General features: G+C 31.8%; 1 protein-coding gene across 2 annotated transcripts in view; it reads left to right on the top strand.

The window, feature by feature from the left end:
- Nucleotides 1-19,486, top strand: part of PRKACB (protein kinase cAMP-activated catalytic subunit beta) — a 128,160-nt gene that overhangs the window by 66,231 nt on the left and 42,443 nt on the right. For both annotated transcript variants that reach the window (XM_057714922.1, XM_057714929.1), the window contains exon 2: nt 19,116-19,177. In XM_057714922.1, coding sequence (XP_057570905.1) covers nt 19,116-19,177 — 62 coding nt within the window. The remainder of the gene's footprint in view (nt 1-19,115; nt 19,178-19,486) is intronic.

Raw genomic sequence — 19,486 nt, 5'->3', positions numbered from 1 at the left:
CCTCCTTTATATTCTAAAAAGGTTTGTGTCAGGTTGGTGTTATATCTTTGAATGTTTTATAGAATTCCCTGGTGAAGCCATCTGGACCTGAGCTTTTCTTTGTAAGAAAAATTTTAATTACTGACTTAATATTCTTATTTGTTTATAGGTCTTTTCAGATTCTCTATTTCTTCGTGAGTTAGTTTTGGTAATTTGTGTCTTTCAATGAATTTGTCCATTTTATAAATATTATATAGTTTGCATAAAGTTGTTTATAGTGTTCTCTTATAATCCTTTTAATTTCTTTAGCATCAGTGATGATGTTATCTTTTCATTTCTGATTTTGGCAATTAGTATCCTCTCTGTTTTATTTTTGTCTTGTCTTGTTTTGTTTTGTCTTAATTTTGGTCAGTCTAGCTAAAGGTTTATCAGTAAGACTTTTGGTCTCTTCATTTTCTCTGTTGTTTTTGTGTTCCATTTCATTGAATTCTGCTTTCGTCTTTTTGGCTGTGGTTTGATTTGCTCTTCTTTCCAAGTTTCTTAAGGTGAAAGCTTAAATTATTGATTTTAGACCTTTCTTTTTCTAATACAGGTTTTAAAGTTGTGAATTTCCCTTTAAGCAGTGCTTTATCTATATCCCATAAATGTTGATTTCTTGCAGGGTTTTTTCCATTCAGTTAAAAATATTTTATAATTTCCTTTGAGATTTCTTTGTGATCTAAATCCAAATATTGGGATTTCCAGAATTTCTCTGTGTTATTGATTCCTAATTTAATTCTACTATGATAAGAGATCATATATTGAACACATTTTCAATCCTTTCAGATTAATTTGAGATTTGTTCTGTTGCTTAGCATATGGTTAATATGGTGAATTTCCATGTGTGCTTGAAAAGAATGTGTATTCTGCTGATGTTAGATGCTGTGTTTTATAAATGTCATTTCAATGATATTATTCAAGTTTTCTGAAACCTATTTCTTTTTTTTCATGAATAATTGAGAGGAATATTGAAATTTTCAACTATAATTGCTGAATTATTTAGTTCTTTTTTCAATTCTGTCATTTTTGTTTTAGCATTTTGGAGACTCTTTTGTTCAGTGCATATGCATTTCTAATTGTTAAATCTCCCAGAAGTATTGGCCCTTTTATCACTATGAAATTTCCTTTTTTTGACTTTAATAATTTTTCTCGTTCTAAAGTCTGTTTTGTCTGATATTGATATATGTATTCCACCTGTCTTATGGTTACTGTTATGGTATATCTTTTTCTCTCCTTTTACCTTCAAGCTATTTTTATCTTAGAATCTAAAGTGTAGCCCTTGTAGACAGCATATAGGTGGACCTTTTTTTATCCAGTCTGATAATTGCTGCCTTTTGATCTGTTTCTTCCACTCATATTTATTGTAATTACTGATATGGTTGGCTTTACATCTTTGATTGTGCTGTTTATTTTCTATATATCTTAAAGTTTTGTATTGTTGTTCCTCTCTTCCTTTTTTTGTATTAAAAAGATATTTGTAGGATGCCATTTTAATCCTTCTGATTTTTAAACTGCATTTTATTTTTTATTTTTATTTTTTTAATTAATTTATTTATTTTATTGGCTGTGTTGGGTCTTTTTTGCTGTGCGCAGGCTCTCTCTAGTTTCGGCGAGCAGGGGCTACTCTTCGTTGTGGTGCGCGGGCTCCTCATTGCTGTGGCTTCTCTTGTTGCAGAGCACGGGCTCTGGGTGTGTGGACTTCAGTAGTTGCAGCACATGAGCTCAATAGTTGTGGCTCACGGGCTCTAAAGCGCAGGCTCAGTAGTTGTGGCGCACGGGCTTAGTTGCTCCGTGGCATGTGAGATATTCCTGGAGCAGGGATCGAACCCATGTCCCCTGCATTTGCAGGTGGATTCTTCACCACCGCACCACCTAGGAAGCCCCTAAACTGCATTTTTAAAAGACATTTTCTTAACAGTTGATTTAGGGGTTAAAATATGCATTTTTTATCTTATCACAATCTACTATTCTAGTAAAATGTAGCTACTTTGATGCAACATAGCTTTATTTCTTCTCTAATTTTGTGTTATTTTTACATTACATTTATATTTTCATAAACCTAGAAATGCAGTGTTACAGTGATTGCTTTACACAATTTTAAGGTCTTTAAAGAAATTAAGAAAAGAAAGATATGTGTTTATATAGTCTTTTACTTATATATTTACCATTTCTAGTACTCTTTATTTCTTCCTGTCAATTTGAGTATTGTTCAGTGTCTTTTCATTTCATTTGGAACAACTTCCTTAAGTATTTCTACTCGTAGCACACATCTTCATTGTTGTTTATCTGGGATTGTCTTTATTTCATTTTGTTTTTGAAGGATAGTGTTCCCAGACAAATTGTGAAAAGGTTTGTTTTTTCCTTCTAGCACTTTGAGTATATTATACCACTGCCTTCCAGACTCTCTTATTTTTGTGAGGAAGTCATCATTAATCATATTGCTTTTCCTCTGTACATGATTAGTCATTTTCTCTTGCTGCTCTCAAGATTTTTTCTTTGTCTTTTAAAAACTTGAATATTGAGGTGTCTAGGTATGAATCTCTTTGTGCTTATCATACTTGGCATTGGTTGATTAATGGATTGCAGGTTAACGTTTTTTATCAGATTGGGATGTTTTCAACCATTATTTCTTCAAATATTTTTTCTTTGCCTTTTGTCTCTCTCCTCTTTTTCTAGGATTCCTAATACCTGTCTGTCAATACCCTTGATATTCTACAGGTTTCTGAGGCCTGTTCATCTCTTTTCTATCTTTTATTCTCTGTATTCTTTCTACCGAATGATTTCTATTGATCTGTCTTCAAGTTCACTGATTGAGTCTTTTGCCCTCCTCAGATCTGCTACTGGGCTTATGTAGTTAGTTTTGAAGTTTGAGTTATTATACTTTCCAAGTCTAAAATTTTAAATAGTTTCTCTTTCTATATTGAAATTCTCTTTTTTGTATCATTGCCATCATATTTTCCTTTAGTTCTTTAAATACAATTTGCTTTTATTCTTTCAATATATTTTTTTATTGGAATATAATTGCTTTACACTCTTGTACCAGTTTTTGAGGTACACCATGGTCCATCATCTGTATTTATACACATATCCCCGTATTCCCTCCCTCCCTCGACTCCCCCCCTACCCCGTCCCAGTCCTCTAAGACATCATCCATCATCAAGTTGAACTCCCTTTGTTATACAGCAACTTCCCACTGGCTATCTATTTTACAGTTGGCAGTATATATATGTCTGTGCTACTCTCTCACTTCGTCTTTTCAATATATTTATAATAGCTGTTTTGAAGTCTTGTCTACTAAATCCTATATCTGAGCCCATTCAGAGAAATTTTCTCTTTTTTCCTCATTATGGATTACATAATGTATTTGTCAGAAATTTGACTTTTTAAGATAATATTTTGTAGCAGCTCTGCATTCTGATTATTCTTTCTTTCCTGAGGATTGTTTTTATTTATATTGTTTTGTTTTAATAACTTTTCTGGCTTTAATCTAGGGACTGTATACACCATATCTGGCTGCTGATTTCTCTTCTAGGGATTACCCTTTGTCTGCGTAGCTTATTTATTATTCAATGATAAATCAGAGGTTGTGCTCAAACATTTTGAGCCAGTCTGTGCTGATGGAGCTGTTTGTGGGTTGGGAAGCATATTCAATGTTCAGGCACTTTTCAAGCTTGTACCAGCTTTAATTTTGGGCCCTCTTGGATCTTCCCTGTGGAATAGCTTCCTTGTCAACCTGGGATATATGGAGAGCTTATCTAGGCCCTCTTTGCCTCTCTCATTTACAATTTCTATGTTAAATTTTTTGCTAGACCATCAGTCTACTGCTCACCCCTACTAAGGCCACAACTTCAGACTAGCAAAGCTGAATACTTTCCCTGTTAATTTCCTACAGTTTCCTTTTTTTTTTTTTTTTTTTTTTTAAAGTAGATGGTATCACTTGTATGGGGTTTTTTGGCTTCCTCTTCAAATCATGTCACCCTCTCTGACAGTAAAGCTCCTGGTTGTCTTGGAGCCCCACCCTGATAGAAGTACTGCACTGACTGAGCTGTAGGGGAACAGGAGCAGCACCAAACAAGAACACCACAGACTCCCACTGTTCTTATGCAAAGTTTAGCAGTTTTTCGTGAATAAATGCTTCTTAGTTTGTTGTTTGTGATTACTAGATGTCCAAAACCATGAAGTCATTGTTTTTGATAATTTTGTCCAACTTCATAATTGTTTCTTGTAGAGAAGATTTACTCATTCTTTCATCACCGGAAGTCCTGTCTCACCTGACAACTTTTAAAATGGCATGTTCATTTGCTGACATTCCACTTAACAAGGAACCATTCTGTAGATCCTTTGTACCATTTGGGTACAAATTTGGGGTCTCTGGAAATCAAAGCAGTTCACCATACCATTGACCTTGCTGTGTAACCTATAATCTTAATCCTATTTAATGTAAGGGATTTTACACTTCACCAGTAATTGTCAGTAACTTTTTTGTGTACTCCCCTCTTTTGAAAATCACGTAAATGGCATCTGACACTGTTTGTGATGCTGAATTTAATGGAAGTTTACAAATAAGTGGTTTGACAATTCTGCTTTATAAATGAAAAAGTGTATATATATAATATTATATTTTGTCTCTTTCATAGTACAGAATGTTTAAATGGTTAACATTTGTGCTGCAGTATAGCTTTCTGGCTCATGAAAAATGAAAGCTATCAGCGATCTGGGCAATAAGATTCATCGCCAATAGTCACTAGCAACAGCACACAGCATTTTAATATCAGTGAGGTCCACAGCTAGCAGTAAGAGCTGGTGTAATTGAAAGACGTTTAGGTGCAATCATTCTGCTGTTTGTTCCTTGCCAGGTTCAACATGGGATTGTGTGAGTATTTGAAGAAAACAACAATTTTAAAAATATCTTTGAAAGATGTAAAAAGGGTAGATAAGTGCTTAAATTTAAGAAACGTGGTAGTTTTTAAATCATGTGGCTCTAAAATAAAAAGGCATTTTATTTGTCTTGGTTGATTAAAGCTTTAGAAAAGCTACTCCTTGGTTACGAGTGAACCGATAATTCTGGTCTAATGTTGCCGTGGTAACAACTCATGCTGATATAATTGAGAACATCTTATACATCCTGGTTCGAACATTTTCTCCCTGCCATTTTGAGTTGTTCTAGTGGTATATGAAGGAGGCTAGGATAACTAGCTTGAAAGAAATTAAATCTAGTTATACATATCTTTGGCATTAATCTGATGTTTACTAGTGATATCTCACACTGAGCAGTTATGCTTTGCTTCTAGGGGCTTTTCTTTTTAAAACAAAAGAAAGCCCTTTTCGTTTTCTATGTGCTTCATGCTCTAGTGTATGTGTTTACACCATCGGTTCTTCTACCTCTAGAGATTAGCATAACTCCCTTTGCTGTTGGATTGTTGTTTTGAGCAATATGTTTTGGAAAGGTTGATTTTCATCATGAGTGGTAAGTATGCTCTCTGAGATTCTATAGCTTTGTATTTTTAAAAAATATTTAACTATAGGAGGGAAAAAAATGTTTTTTAGAAGGGCAATTGTAAAGCCAGAGCTACAGTGAATTACATTTTTTCATGATGCTTTTGCATTTAGGGATTATAGTAATTTGCTTTTTAAATCATTAAGAACTATAAACAATTAACACCACTATTAATAGTCAATACCAGTAGTCAGTTTCTAATATATTTTATGGTTTGATTTATGGTATTCATTATTGTATTTATCAATACATTGTTATTGTGTTACAAATTAGTGAGTAAAAGACCCACTATGGTAAAAGAGGAATTTTATTTTTAGTATCTGATCCTGAAGATAATTAAACTTTCCTTTTCTTGGCTTTGTCATTCTTGTATTAATTTTTGTTAGCTTCTTTTTGGTTATATAAAAAATACTCAATCTTGCATAAAATATTGACAAAATTTTGTTGATTTGTTTTTAACTATAATTCATTGAGAAATAGGGATTTAATGATTAAATAAATATATGCATTTTGGTCTTGGAGACTTTGCTAAAATTTTTAGAAATAATTTTTTGGGAAATAATTTGTTAGAATAAGTACTTTTGTAATAGTTTCTTTTTTGTTTTTGTTATATGATTTATTTTTTTCTAAAATTTCTAAAAATGTTTTTTGAGAACATATACTGCAGTATATACTGCAGTTTATCATAGGGTAAAAGCTGTTCACTTTAAGCCAAACCTGCAGCTAAAAATAGATATCCTGTTGTTAAAGTGAGAAATATTGGCTTAGAGCATAATTCATTAGCATCTTTTTGCTTAACTGAAAAAGAGGATGTTTATTAAGTTAAACCTTTGAATCAGATACATGTTTAGGAAAGCTGTTATATGATTTTTCTCTTAAAACGGTCTATAATTTATACTTAAAAGGTTTGGAATTGGAATTCAGAACCTGAGAGAGTTGGATTTTTGCTGTATAGTGGTAGAATTCAAAATAGATGAACCTTTCATCCATAATTGGAGATCATCTCATTATTGCCAATAAACATTTTCTATCCTGCTGCTGTATAATATAAATCTCTTCAACACTGTTAGGTATTTATGGAACAATTTTAGACATTAAAAGAACATTTTTACATGCAGTATATTAGGAATTAATTGTTATTGTTATTGTCCTGTTATTTTTCTGTTAGAAAGTTCTGTTCTAGTGTTTTAAATTTGGGCTAATATTACAAAAGCAACCTGTTAGCATTTCTTGCTATTTCTTGGATATCAAAACTGAATATACTTGATTATCATACTTAAAATACTGGATTTCTTTGAATCCAGGCATTGTGTTTTTCTCTTTGAAAGTGTTCTAGAGGTTTCAACTGGATGTGTTGGTTTTAACTGAAGAAAATTGTAACAGCTTCTCTATTGCTTTTTCTTTCAAGAAAGCTATGGATCATTTAGATAGTATTTGATATACTTGATTATTTTGGTCTGTCCTTATAGCCCTTTTTATCACAGGAAGTATAGTAATGACAACTAAATATTTTTACTTTTTCAGGATTGTCCAATTGCAACTAATTTTACTCATATCATAAGTGGTTAAATGCCTTAGCCATTTCAAAATGTGGAAAATTTCAAATGAAGTGTGGTTTTATTTGTAAAAATAAGTAAATGCCAGACCTTTTTATCTAAGCCTTTAGCTATCTATATATGTGATATTTATGTGTTTGTGGTACTTTTCTAGTTACAAAGCTGTTTCCTTTCTTCTTCCTTGCCTATTAAATATTAGCTTTTAGGGGGAATAGTTTTCTCTGAGAAGCTATCTTTGGCCCTTTTTTAATGCTGCATTCTGTCTGAATGATCTCATCTATGCCCACATCTTCAATTATTATCTGAATGTTCAGTGCAAAAGTGATTTTTCTCTTTTCATCCCAAATCTCCATTTTCATTCATTCTGATTTTTGTTAATGATCCCACTCCTCATGCAGGAACTTAAAACAGAAACCTTATAATCACTCCAAACTTGTTTCTTATTACCCAGACATGCACTCAGCCATTAATTTCTTTTGATTCTACATTAGAAATGTTTCAAAAATCACTCAATTTCTCCATTATCACTGACACTGAGAATGCTTCTAGATCAGGAATTCTGTATCTTTTTAATCCTATTGCAGTAACAGATTCACTGGTCTCAACTTCCAGTTTTAAATCCTTCCAGACCATTTTCCATGCTGCCATTTTAAAACTGCAGATATGCCCATTTCTTAACCCAACATGAAAACTTTCAGTTACTCATTACTGTTTCTCAGATAAAGGCTAAACTCCTTAGTGGGGCATACAGGATCAGTGACCTGCCCTTCTGGCTTTATTTGCACCATAAAATTCTGATCTAGTCGTTACACTCATTTTATTCCTTCTACCTTTCCGTATTTTTATCTTTCATTATAAAAATTCTGAAAGTCAGCAGTGCTTTTCATTGCTTCCATTATTGACTCTATAGAGTTAGATGATTCCTCTCTACTCCCAAGGCAAACTTATAAACCATAGCAATTATTTGTATTATACTGAAATTATATATTTGCATATCAGTTTCCATTCTCCATCCTTTGAACTCCTTAAGTCAAGGATCATGCAGTGTTCATCTGTGTGTTTCCAGCGGTTACCCTAGTGCCCCAGATATAGTAGTGAACTCATAAATTTTTGTGAAATAAATAAATGATTAAAACTTATCCATTTTTTTAGATATTGAACACTTTTATTATCAATGTAGAATACGTCATGTGTTTTTATTTTTTTGGTTCATGTGCTTATTGGAACATAACTAGCATCATTATATCAAAATCTCAAATAAAAACTAATTGGCCTTTCTGTAGTTGAGGGCAAATCTCTGAAAAAGATTTGCTATGCTTTGAATTACAGGAAAGTTACAGACTTGAGCAAAAGCATTTGATTAATTACCCATTTTAGATCTATATTTTCTAGATTGAAAATTTAAGAACAAAAAACGGGGAAAACTGTATATCAGTGGAACTAAGGAAGGGTACTTGCATAGAAAGGTACAGTATCAGATTGAAGATCAGACACCAAAGTTTAACATTTTTATTTTGAGTACCTTGCCTTCATGGAAAAGAAATAATAGTTTCACCCTTACTAACTTGGATAGATGGGGCTTTTAAGAAAGACTGTGGGAGAGATGAGTGGAAGATCCAACACTGCTGATTTCTTTCATTCTAAAACAATTATTAGTGGGACAAACAGAAATTTGTTAGTCTGATCAAGTTGAGAAAGTGGCTTCTCTTCTTCCAGGTACAACAGGGCTCTTCCCTGATGTGGTGGGTATCACAACCAGTAAGGAGTCATACAGTCCTGGCTCCATTCCCATTTTTGAAAGTCACTGGATTATTTAAATAATAATATAAATATGTATATGTATCAACTAAAAGATCTGAGAAGTTGATTCTAACACATCCTAATAGGAGGTGAGAGGATCTACCTTATTTGGGGAGAGCATTTGTAAAATTTTGAAAGGCTTCTCATTGTTCATGAATGAATAAACAAGAAAAGCAACAATGTGGAGCCTATAAAAGAGATTATGCTCAAGGATAAGTTCACAGACTTCAGGAGGAAGAGAATGAACTTATGTTTAGAAAATATTTGTAGGGGAGGGTTTAAAATAAGAAATTATAGATAGTATCTATGTGGAATTCTTAAAAATTTCAAGTGAACATGGACTCTATAAATAAGTGACAGATAAAAAGATGAAACAAGAGACTGGATGAGAGGATAGCTGGGAGAGAGGCAGGAATAGAAAAGAAGCAATAATGATATGATAAGGGGAAATTATAAGAAAATGAACCTGGCAATTGTAGAATATAAAGCTGCATTAGAAGCAGAAAAGAGCAAAATAAACACTGCAGGAAGGTAAATTAATGCTGTAAAGAACTAGCTTGATAAAACCTACCAGAATATAGGGAAAATGGACAGGATAAAAATTATGAGGTAAAAAGTATGTTAGATAAAAGTAGGAAACTCTACAAATTGAATGAATAGCAATCCCTAAGAACAGATAATGACTAATAGAACAGAAACAATAATAAAAAATTATGATTCAGGAAAGCTTAGTTGAAGAAAAACCTAAATGTATACATTGAAAGAGTTCATTGTGTAATTACAAAGATTAACAAAAACACCAGCACCTAGACATATCCTGATGGAAATTTAAATTACAAGGATAAAAAAATGAATTCTACAAACATCCGGGTCTCTCTGCATCTTACAATTTAACATACAGTTTGTCTTATAGAGAAAAAAAATCCATAAATTGGAGATTGGATAATTTGAAAATCCTTCTAGACCAAAAATTAATGAAGATACAACAGCACATAGAAATACTGAGTACAATATAACAAGCATCCCTTTAAGTGAATACCTGAACTTACAAGAATATAATAGAAATCCCCACTATGCAAAAAGTCATATGGTAAGTGAAAAACCAGAGCTGTAAGGGGGAGCATACTTTGACTACCCTGAGGAAATTTTCATACCTTGGTAACAAAAGGGCTTTTGTTTTAACTGGCCTCACAGAGACAGAAGACAAGTTCTTTGATCCATGCAACATGGGATTTCTTAGACTCCTATATAAAGCCAGGATCCTCAAAGGATCATAACCTCAGTGAAAATATAGACTAAAAAAAAAACATCTCCACTGACACAAGGAGAGAATAAAGAAGCTTGTATTTCTTGGCTTGGGTTCCTGGGGAGGAGGGAGGGCTGTGTGTGCTAGTGTGTGGGATGCTTCTCCTGAGAGTTTGTAGTCAACTGCTTCTCCTCCAGTAGATTTCATGTTTCAATCTGTATTACTTGTGTGGTTTAATAATTTTAAATAAAATACCTTATAATAACAGTTCCAGGCTGGTAACATCTATCAGATGCCAGGCAGAAGCTAATACGAACATATCCTCAAATCAAACCCTGCGGTTTTCTCACAGATAAAGCCCCACTGAACTTTGAGTTCACAAGCCAAAATGAAAATAGATATATATAGTGCACGCGCACATACACACACACACACACACACTCTCTCTCTCTCTCTCTCTCTCTCTCCAACAAAAGATATTCAGCAGATACAACAGCATTAGACCCTACCAAGAATGTCAGAGAGTAGAATTTGTCACTACAGACTACCATTTAAAATTAATAATCACATAAAAAAGAAATATAAGAGAAAAATTGTATGCACCTACCACAGAGCCTCAAAATATATAACACAAAATTGACCCATTTAGAAGGAAAAAAATAACTATGTAAGATTTATAGATATACATATATATAAAGAATTCTCACCCAGTAACTGGAGAATATACAGAAATACATAGAACACTTACAAAATTGATTATTTTGTATTTTATTTGACTACACATATTTGAAATAAAGAATTGATATATAGGCTGTGGTCTCTGACCACAAAGCAGTTAAGTTTAATCAATAATAAAAGACTAATTAAACAAGTAAATACAAATGTTATGTTTGGGAATTTTAAAAATTCAAGTAATGCACAGGTCAAGAATTAACTCATAAATTTAAAATTCAATTATGTATCAACTTGTGGGGTGCAGCTAAAGTGGATTTAGAGACAAATTTTAAAATGTGTATGTTAGGAAAAGAGAAAGACATTTATGATGTAAGTATGCAAGTAAACAAGTTAGAGAAAGAACAGCATGGTTAATGAAAAGAAGAAAACAACTAATAGAGAAATGAGCAAAAATCAGTGGAATAGAAAATAAAGATTCATCAGAGCCATAGGTTAGTTCATGGAGAAGACTTTTAAAAGAACTCATTAGAACTGTACCTATTTAAGATTTAATCATAGTTAAAATCTTTATTCAAAACTTAACAAAATTAGGACTGGACAGTTTTACAGTTAAGTTCAAAAAGAACAAAAATTTTAATCTTGTACAAAATTTTTCAAAGAATTAAAGAGGAGATATTCTTAATTTCTTAAATCTATGTATTTAGTATAGCTTTACAAGTAAAGTATGGGAAAGAAAATCAATTAGAAACATGTTCTCTAAAGTTAGGAACAGGAATAGGATGCTCAGTGTCTGTATCTACACAACATTGCACTGAGTCAAAAGCTGCACAGTAGGAGGAGAAAAAGTTGGAGGAAACAAAATCATCGTTATTTACAGATATGTGATTGTCTACATAGAAAATTCAAGAGACTCTATCAATGTTATTTTAGAATTAATAAGAGAGTCTGCCAGTCTGCCATATAAGAAGATCAATATATAAACATCAGTTATATGCTAGACATCAGCAACAAACAAATGATAATTTTAAAAAAGTCTCCCTTTTACATAGCAACCAAAGCTATAAAGAACCTAGGAATCAATCTAATAAAAGAATAATAAAACTTTTAAGAGAAAAAATTATAAAATTCTACCGAGATATTTAATTTTTAGCAAGCAGATATAATTTCATACCTATTAGATTATCAAAAATTAAAAGTAAAAACTAAACATTAATACATTTTGTTGAGGATATGGATCATCAAGAACATGAGGGTAGTATAAACTGGCACAACCATTTATTGAGCCACTTATTATTGTCTTGTTAAGTTGAAAACGTGCATACCCTCTCTATCATCTAGGGATCTGCTCCTAGCTCTCTACTGTCTGGCAACAAAACAGAATATTTGAATTCAGAACCAAGTGGAAAATCTTTAGCATATGATTGTGGTAGATTATATCCTCTGAGAAAAAGCCTCAGTGAACAATTAAGGAAGTAAAGTGCATTTCAAAGAGCATTTCAAAAATTACCTGGGTAATTAGTTTTATGACTATAAATTTAGTTTGTTTTATTACAAAATCCTATAGGGAATGTCCTCAGTCAAACGTGGCTTTGATGGCCTAGAAAAGCCACAGCATCTCTAGATAGAACATTGGGAGAGAAAGCATGTATGTGTGATTAGTAGTGAATGACTATACTATGTGGATTCATAGTGTATCCATCTGTCCATGTAGATACTGGTCAAATAAGTTAATGTGTTTCTTTGTATAACTTGAGCATTTGAATATATATGTCTCACCAAAAGTTTTAATTTTTTTTAACGGTGTAGTGAAAGAGTGAGTCAATTATAATGTTCACTTGTAACCAAGACTTGATAAAAAATTAACTAATAAAAAATCGCAAGGAGAGAACAGAAGAGTAAAAGTAGTATTGCAATAAGAAGTATAGCCTTTGTGGCCTATTAAATTTCCAACCACTCATTCAGGTGTGACTCTGTGCAAGACTAATTAATATCTTAGGAAAAAGAAAAGGCATGACCCCATCCACTGAACTGCACAAATACAGTTGTAGTAATTAAAATTGTTTTTTATACCCACTGTCATTTTAAGGTTACAGTGCATTTGCTTTGAATGAACCTGTTTGAATATGATGAAGCAAAGTGTCTCTTCAGCAAAGTGAACACAGTTACTCTTCAGATTAAAGGGATAGAAATATGATGCTTCACTAACACATTTCCAGAGTAGGGTTTTGACTGGTTAAAACAAATATGTATCCAAAGAATTAATTGTAATCATTGTATAAAACACTTTTGAATATGTTTTTCATTCTGTTCCTATATGTGAATATCTAATGAACATATATGGATTGGTAACTTCTTGTGTGTATTTATGTGTTATTTAATCTGTTTATTCTTTTTGATCAAGCACGCAAATCATCAGAAGCATCTGGTAGGAAACCACTTTTTACAGAATAATTCTGTTGCTTTGTTGCTGTAAGTTCAGTTTTTATGAGGTATTTTGTGGCAACTAGAATATTTTATATTAGTTTACTGAAAGTATTTGTACTACAGCATGTATGTATATGGGGGGTATACTTAGAAATAACAGATATAGAGCTCTAAAGAGGTGGGTGTTTAAAGTAGGGGTGGCAGAAGACAGAGTATTAGTCTACTAGATTTACACTTCCTAGAGGTTTTGGAAGGCATTGTACTGTTATTTGTTGATAGAACTTGATATTTTCATAGGTAATTTACCTCCATTCCCATCCTGTTTTGTGCTTTCTGACATACAGTAAATAATTTAAACAGAATAATGCTTTTATTTAGTTAAGGAATGAAGATGAAAATAATTTCAAAGAGATTAGGGGGCTCATGAATTATAGTCTGCTCAGTAAAAATTTTTTTAACCTATTACAAAAAAAGATATTATCAAGAAACAATTGCTTGTAGTATGTAATACTTGCTCTTCCCTAATAGAAAATTTTAGAGGAATAGCTCCTTCTCTTAGTCCCTAAATGGATAGCCATCAAGATGTTAAATATTCAGACCTGTAACCCCCACTGTTATTCCTCCTTACTCTGTCTGGCTCCCCTCTTTCTTTACCAAGTAATCTTGCCTCCTATTTCCCAGAAGAAATAGAGTACAACAATTGTGAATAACTTAGTTTACTCCCATTCCTTTCCACACTTGAAAAGCATCACTCTGGCAAACAGCTGCCTCCCTGATTGGGCACTTTCTTGCCTATACACTTCACCTCGCACTGCTGCTGTACACTTTTACCCTTTGCTGCAGCTATTTCAGGTCTGTTGCCATTTCCTGAGTAAATCATGCTCTTTCCTCCATGCCTTTTATTCAAGATCATCCCAGCATGTCTTTGTCCTCAATTTATCTGCTGTGTCATCTTTTATGCCTTACCTTACTACCCACGAATTTCCTCTTTTGAGTTCGAATAGCACCTATAGATTTCCTAGTTTTAATCCTTTTCCCATTCCATTACAGTGATTCATCTCTCTCCCCTTTAGCTTCTCATCTCCTAATACTGGAGATATGTTTATTCTTTGTTGTGTTCCCAGAATCTAGCTCAGTTTCTGGTACCATTGAACAGTGCTCAGTAAATGTTGAGAAGATTGTTAACTCAGCACCAGTGAAGTAAAAATACCTGGAAGACACTATTGTCTCTCAGAAGGGACTTAATGAAGTATTACAATTCAGTGCCTTTCATACATTAGAGTTTTGAATAAAGAACAGAAGTCTAGAGATGGCATTGCAGTAGTTATAGGATGTGTATTTCAATATATGCTATTAGTGCTGTTGCTATGAGTTAAATTTTTTGTTAGTCGTTGTTTTAAGGAAAATTATAATGGTATTGATTTTGGCACTAAATAGTAATTATTGATTTTATTTCCTTACTATTTAATTTTAAAATATTCAATTTGAATATGTTCAGTCAAATAATTGTTTCTACATTGTTTTATTCTGTACATAATATTCTGTGAAAATGTGTATAGGTGATTTCATGAAAATATGCTGTTTTTATGAGTGTCATTTAATCATTGTTTAATTTATTTTTCGGATACAAGCTTGCTCCTCTTCAGAAGTATCTGGTAGGCAATTACTTTTAATAAAACAAATGCTACCTTTTAAAACTTTTTATTTGGTTGTTGCAAGTTTTTATGCTCCTCAAAAAGTTAAATTTTTATAAAATATTTTAGTTGATGGAAGAAATGGTTTGTTTAGTTTTATGTTGAGTTTTACCTATAGAAATTATTTATATTGCAGTTTCTTGTGTGGTATTTTAAGCAACAAATATAGCACCATGAAATAGTGGGAATTGTACAAGGTGGCATAGGACAGATTGATATACACCACTTAAATAACCCAGGTTAATGAAAGATTTTTGAAAGAAAAATATAGTGGTGTAAATTTTGAATAAAACAACTAACACTTTAACTGGGTATTTACCATAGGGAAGTTTATATTCTATTTTGTTCTATTTTCTGTTTGTTTCCCTTCTATTTTCTGACATCCATTAAAAGAAGTTAAATAAAATTGTGCTTTTATTGTAAAAGAGGTATAAAAGAGGAAGGTGACATTTATCTCATTACAAGAAAGACTGGAGAATTGAACATCTGGAGTAGTAATCTGTACAGTAATAGATTTCTAAACCCTTCTTATAAAACAGGAATGATAACTTCCTTTAAGCCTTGCATTATGGCATACTGTAACCAACAACATGTTCTTTTTATAATAAGTAGCAATCTAGAATCTAGCAGTAACACAGAACCAAAAATATGCCTAAGTAATAAATTTATGAACTATAATTAGTGAAACATTTCAGAATTATCTGAATAACATGGAATAAATATATGCCATACTTGAATTTTTAATAAAATTTCCTGTTTAAAATGAACTCTAATTTTAACAATGTCCTGTGTATAAATATATTCAAAAATATTTTGTGGGTGGTAAGAATTAAGTTTTTTTAATATACTTGTGCATATGCATAAAAATTATCACTTTGTTTCTTCTTTTCTTCATCTCATGAATGGGTAAATATTTCTACAAACCAACCCTGAACGTATAGATTCATTTGGTATGCTCATTTCTTAAACTGAAGAGAAAATAAACTTATTTGGAAAATAACTATAATTGAAGTATATATTTATGGGAAGAAGTTGAGTTAATTTTTGGTGTGTCCTCATTTTTTTAGTACCTAGTTATCTCCGTTATTGACCAGTACAGAACAAAATAATTTGTAGAAAAATCCTTTGAGATATTTTTTCCTAAGGAGCGTTACGAATCACTGTGTTTTTAGATAGGTACTCATGATTACTAAGTATTAGAACCAATATTATAACTCATATGTGTTGAGCTCCAAAACCTGTGGCTGTTGCAGGATATCACAATGGTTTAAATTAAGTTTCATTGTAGATATGGCTTATATATGAACACAACAAGAAAATAAAACAGTCAAAACTTCAAGTATATGCTTTGTAGGGAACTCTGGATTAAATATGCTGCAGTATTTGAATTTGGCTCTCTCCCACCACTCATTTTATTAATTAGTTGCCAGCACCTTATGTCAGTGGATATAAACTTTAAAAATAACTAGAGAAAAGCATTTAGCAAGTTAAATTTACCACTGTGTAAAAATAACAAAATCCAAAGCAAATACATCTGGCTCTAGGTTGTCTTATTTGTTCAGTTATTCATAATCTAGCATGTTGTGAAATATTTTATTTTTTGTGTTTGTATTTATAAGGTATATATTTCGTTAACTAATATTCTTACAAAGAGTTAACTATGTTCATCTTTGCATCTAAATAGTGCACATGTAAACTAGACATTTCATACTTATGTGACAAAAAGTGCTTCAGAAACAGAATTTTCTTCATGAAATTAATGACATTATAATTAATGCTTATCCTTACTCTAAAAGGGAATCTATTTGTTGAAATAATTTGCAAAATTTGACATCTTTAATTCATATGATTTCTGATAATTTTCATAGAAGATCTTTATGAGAACTGTTATTTACTTTCTGCAGTGTTACTTGACAGTAAACTCAGAATACTGATTACTACAGAGTATTTCAAAGATTTTCCTGAATATCCTATTAGTGCATGAAATTAAGCAGTACTTAAAATTTTTCCTTTTGTTTATTTACCAAGCAGGAAAAAGGAAATTTTCCTTCAATTTACCATCTTTGGCAAATACTGCCAGTCCTTCCTTGGATCAGTTACTTTTTTCTTAATTCAAGATCCAATTAGCAGGAGAAGCTGAAACAGGATGTGAGGGATTTTTTTTTTTCCTCAGTTTCTTCCGTCTCCAAATTATCTGTACTTATGCAGGCATCTGGAGAGTTTATGCTACAACTTGATGTGCAAGTTCTATAGATGGAAGATAACTAAAAATATTTTTCAAAAGAAATCAGAGGTATATTTTGGGAATCACAAGTTGTTTCTTAAAAGCCACAGTTGCATTTAGCAATAAATTATGTTTTTAATTTATTTTGTAGCTGTCATTTCCAAGTCAATGCCATGTGCAGATATGTCTGTTCCATGAAAAAAAAGAAAAGAAAGAAAGAAAGAAAGAAAGAAAGAAAGAAAGAAAGAAAGAAAGAAAGAAAGAAAGAAAGAAAGAAAGGAAAATCTTACTTATAATACCACTCTTCTTCAGTTGTAACTAGTACATTAAATTTTATAAGTAGGATGACTTGAACTCAAAGAAAATGCAATAATTTTCCATCCCCAAATCCACCCCTGGGAGGAATTAGATTATATTTGCATAATTAGGTGCAATTATTTGATTCATTGTTTTGGTGAATGAGATTTTCATACAATGAAAAGATTCTAATTTTAAAAATTATTTTTCTCGAATTTTCTAAAATAGTTATTTTGAGTATTTTACAGCAAAATACAAGTGACAGTTTGTACAAAGTAGTAAAATAGTATCTTCAGAAATGCACACTAGTGTTACATAAAAACTAATGTCTGCTCTTGGTGCCTGTCAACACTATTTTGAAATCTCAAAGCATTTAGAATGCCAACAGCTTTCTTCTTTAACAGTGTTTTGCCAAAGATACTTCAGTGGGGGTAAAGGAGGAAATTATAATGTGTACCTTAAATGCCTCAGTTTAATACTACTGCATCATTAGATGATGTGATTAAACTATTTGAACCCCTCACTTCAATTTTTAATTTTGTCGTTTCATCATCATCATCATTCTTATTACTTCTGAAATAAATGCCAGGTGCATTTTTTTTAGTCTTTTACTATTTCAACACTGTTTAAATCCTATTTTCTTCTTTATTTATAGTTTCAGGTATCAGAGGCATGGGGAACTTCCCCGCCCCCCAAACAAGAAAGACTAAAATAATTACTTCTTGTACAGTTAGGTTTTGTTCTCAAACCTAACTATGGGAACAATAATACATTATGTTAATGCCATTTTATCTCTCTGGAATTTTTTTCCTGTTTGTTCCTAAAACCCTGAAGTTGTTTTGTAAATAGGAGTCATTGTTAATAACTTCGTGGGAAGACAATGAAAAAGAGAAATCCTTTTAAATGATTCATCATTTAACAAATCTAAAACTTCAACCACAGCTGTATAAAATAATGTGGCTATTATCGATCACTAATATAAACATCTGATTTTGAATTGCTTTACTTTAGTTTACATTATAAATTAAGCATTCAGGCATTTAGCTTGCTCCAAATTTAGAATGTGATTTTTAAGCTGGGGTTTTGGGTTGTGGGTTGTTCAGTTTTATTTTTAAGTCTTTGTGGCTATTCTTTGTGTTAGTCTGTGGTTTTTGCCTTTCTCTCCACCATTAGTAGAGAGGTTGAGAGGATACAAATCTAATAATATAAATCCTCTTACCTGAAAACAGCCCTTTATCAAAGTCAGTTATTTTTGAAACTCCACAAATTAACAAATTCAGATTCTCCAGATGTTTTCACTTCTTATGTTTAAAGGCTCTGTTAATATGTCTTATTTATTTACAATAAGTATTTTGCCCTATATTGATTTCTAACTTTTTTCATTACTTTCAGGTATGTTTTCAGGAACAGTATTTTTATTATTAGATTTGAAGTTATCACAGTGACCACCATATAGAACAGTATTAGAAATTCTCAGAAATTTGAGAAAATCTTTGCTTCTTCTTTAGAGAAACTAAATAGCTCTCTAGTATATCATGGTTGTGAATACATGTTTCATGGCAACCATAGTTCACTTAAGTCTGTGTTTTTTAAGCAAGTATATTTATGTGTAATATATTTATATATGCAGTATAAATATTCTTACGAGTCAAAATTTGTTGTTGTTTTTTTAATATATTTTCAGTGAAAGAGTTTCTAGCCAAAGCCAAAGAAGATTTTTTAAAAAAATGGGAAAATCCTGCTCCGGTAAGGAACATTTAAAATTTTCTGTGATTTAAAAATCTTGCTTTAAGTAAAATCATAATTCTTGCCTAAGTAATTTACTACTTCAGAAAGTTCAGTTTTCAAGTAGCATTAATAAATATAAGCTGAACATGAGAATTTTGCTGTAACATTATGTTTTGATTTATTAATAATTTTATGTATACCTAAATTGAAGAAGGAGCTAATTTCCAGTATAATACCTGATTATCCATTTTGATACTAATCCCAAACTGCTACAAACTCTTGATATTTTCTACTATTATAGTATTTTTGATTTATGTCTTTGATAAC

This window comes from Hippopotamus amphibius, chromosome 1, assembly GCF_030028045.1.
Source record: "Hippopotamus amphibius kiboko isolate mHipAmp2 chromosome 1, mHipAmp2.hap2, whole genome shotgun sequence".
Classification (NCBI taxonomy): domain Eukaryota; kingdom Metazoa; phylum Chordata; class Mammalia; order Artiodactyla; family Hippopotamidae; genus Hippopotamus; species Hippopotamus amphibius.
The sequence above is the reverse complement of the archived record's forward strand: the minus strand, read 5'-3'. Positions and strand labels throughout refer to the sequence as shown.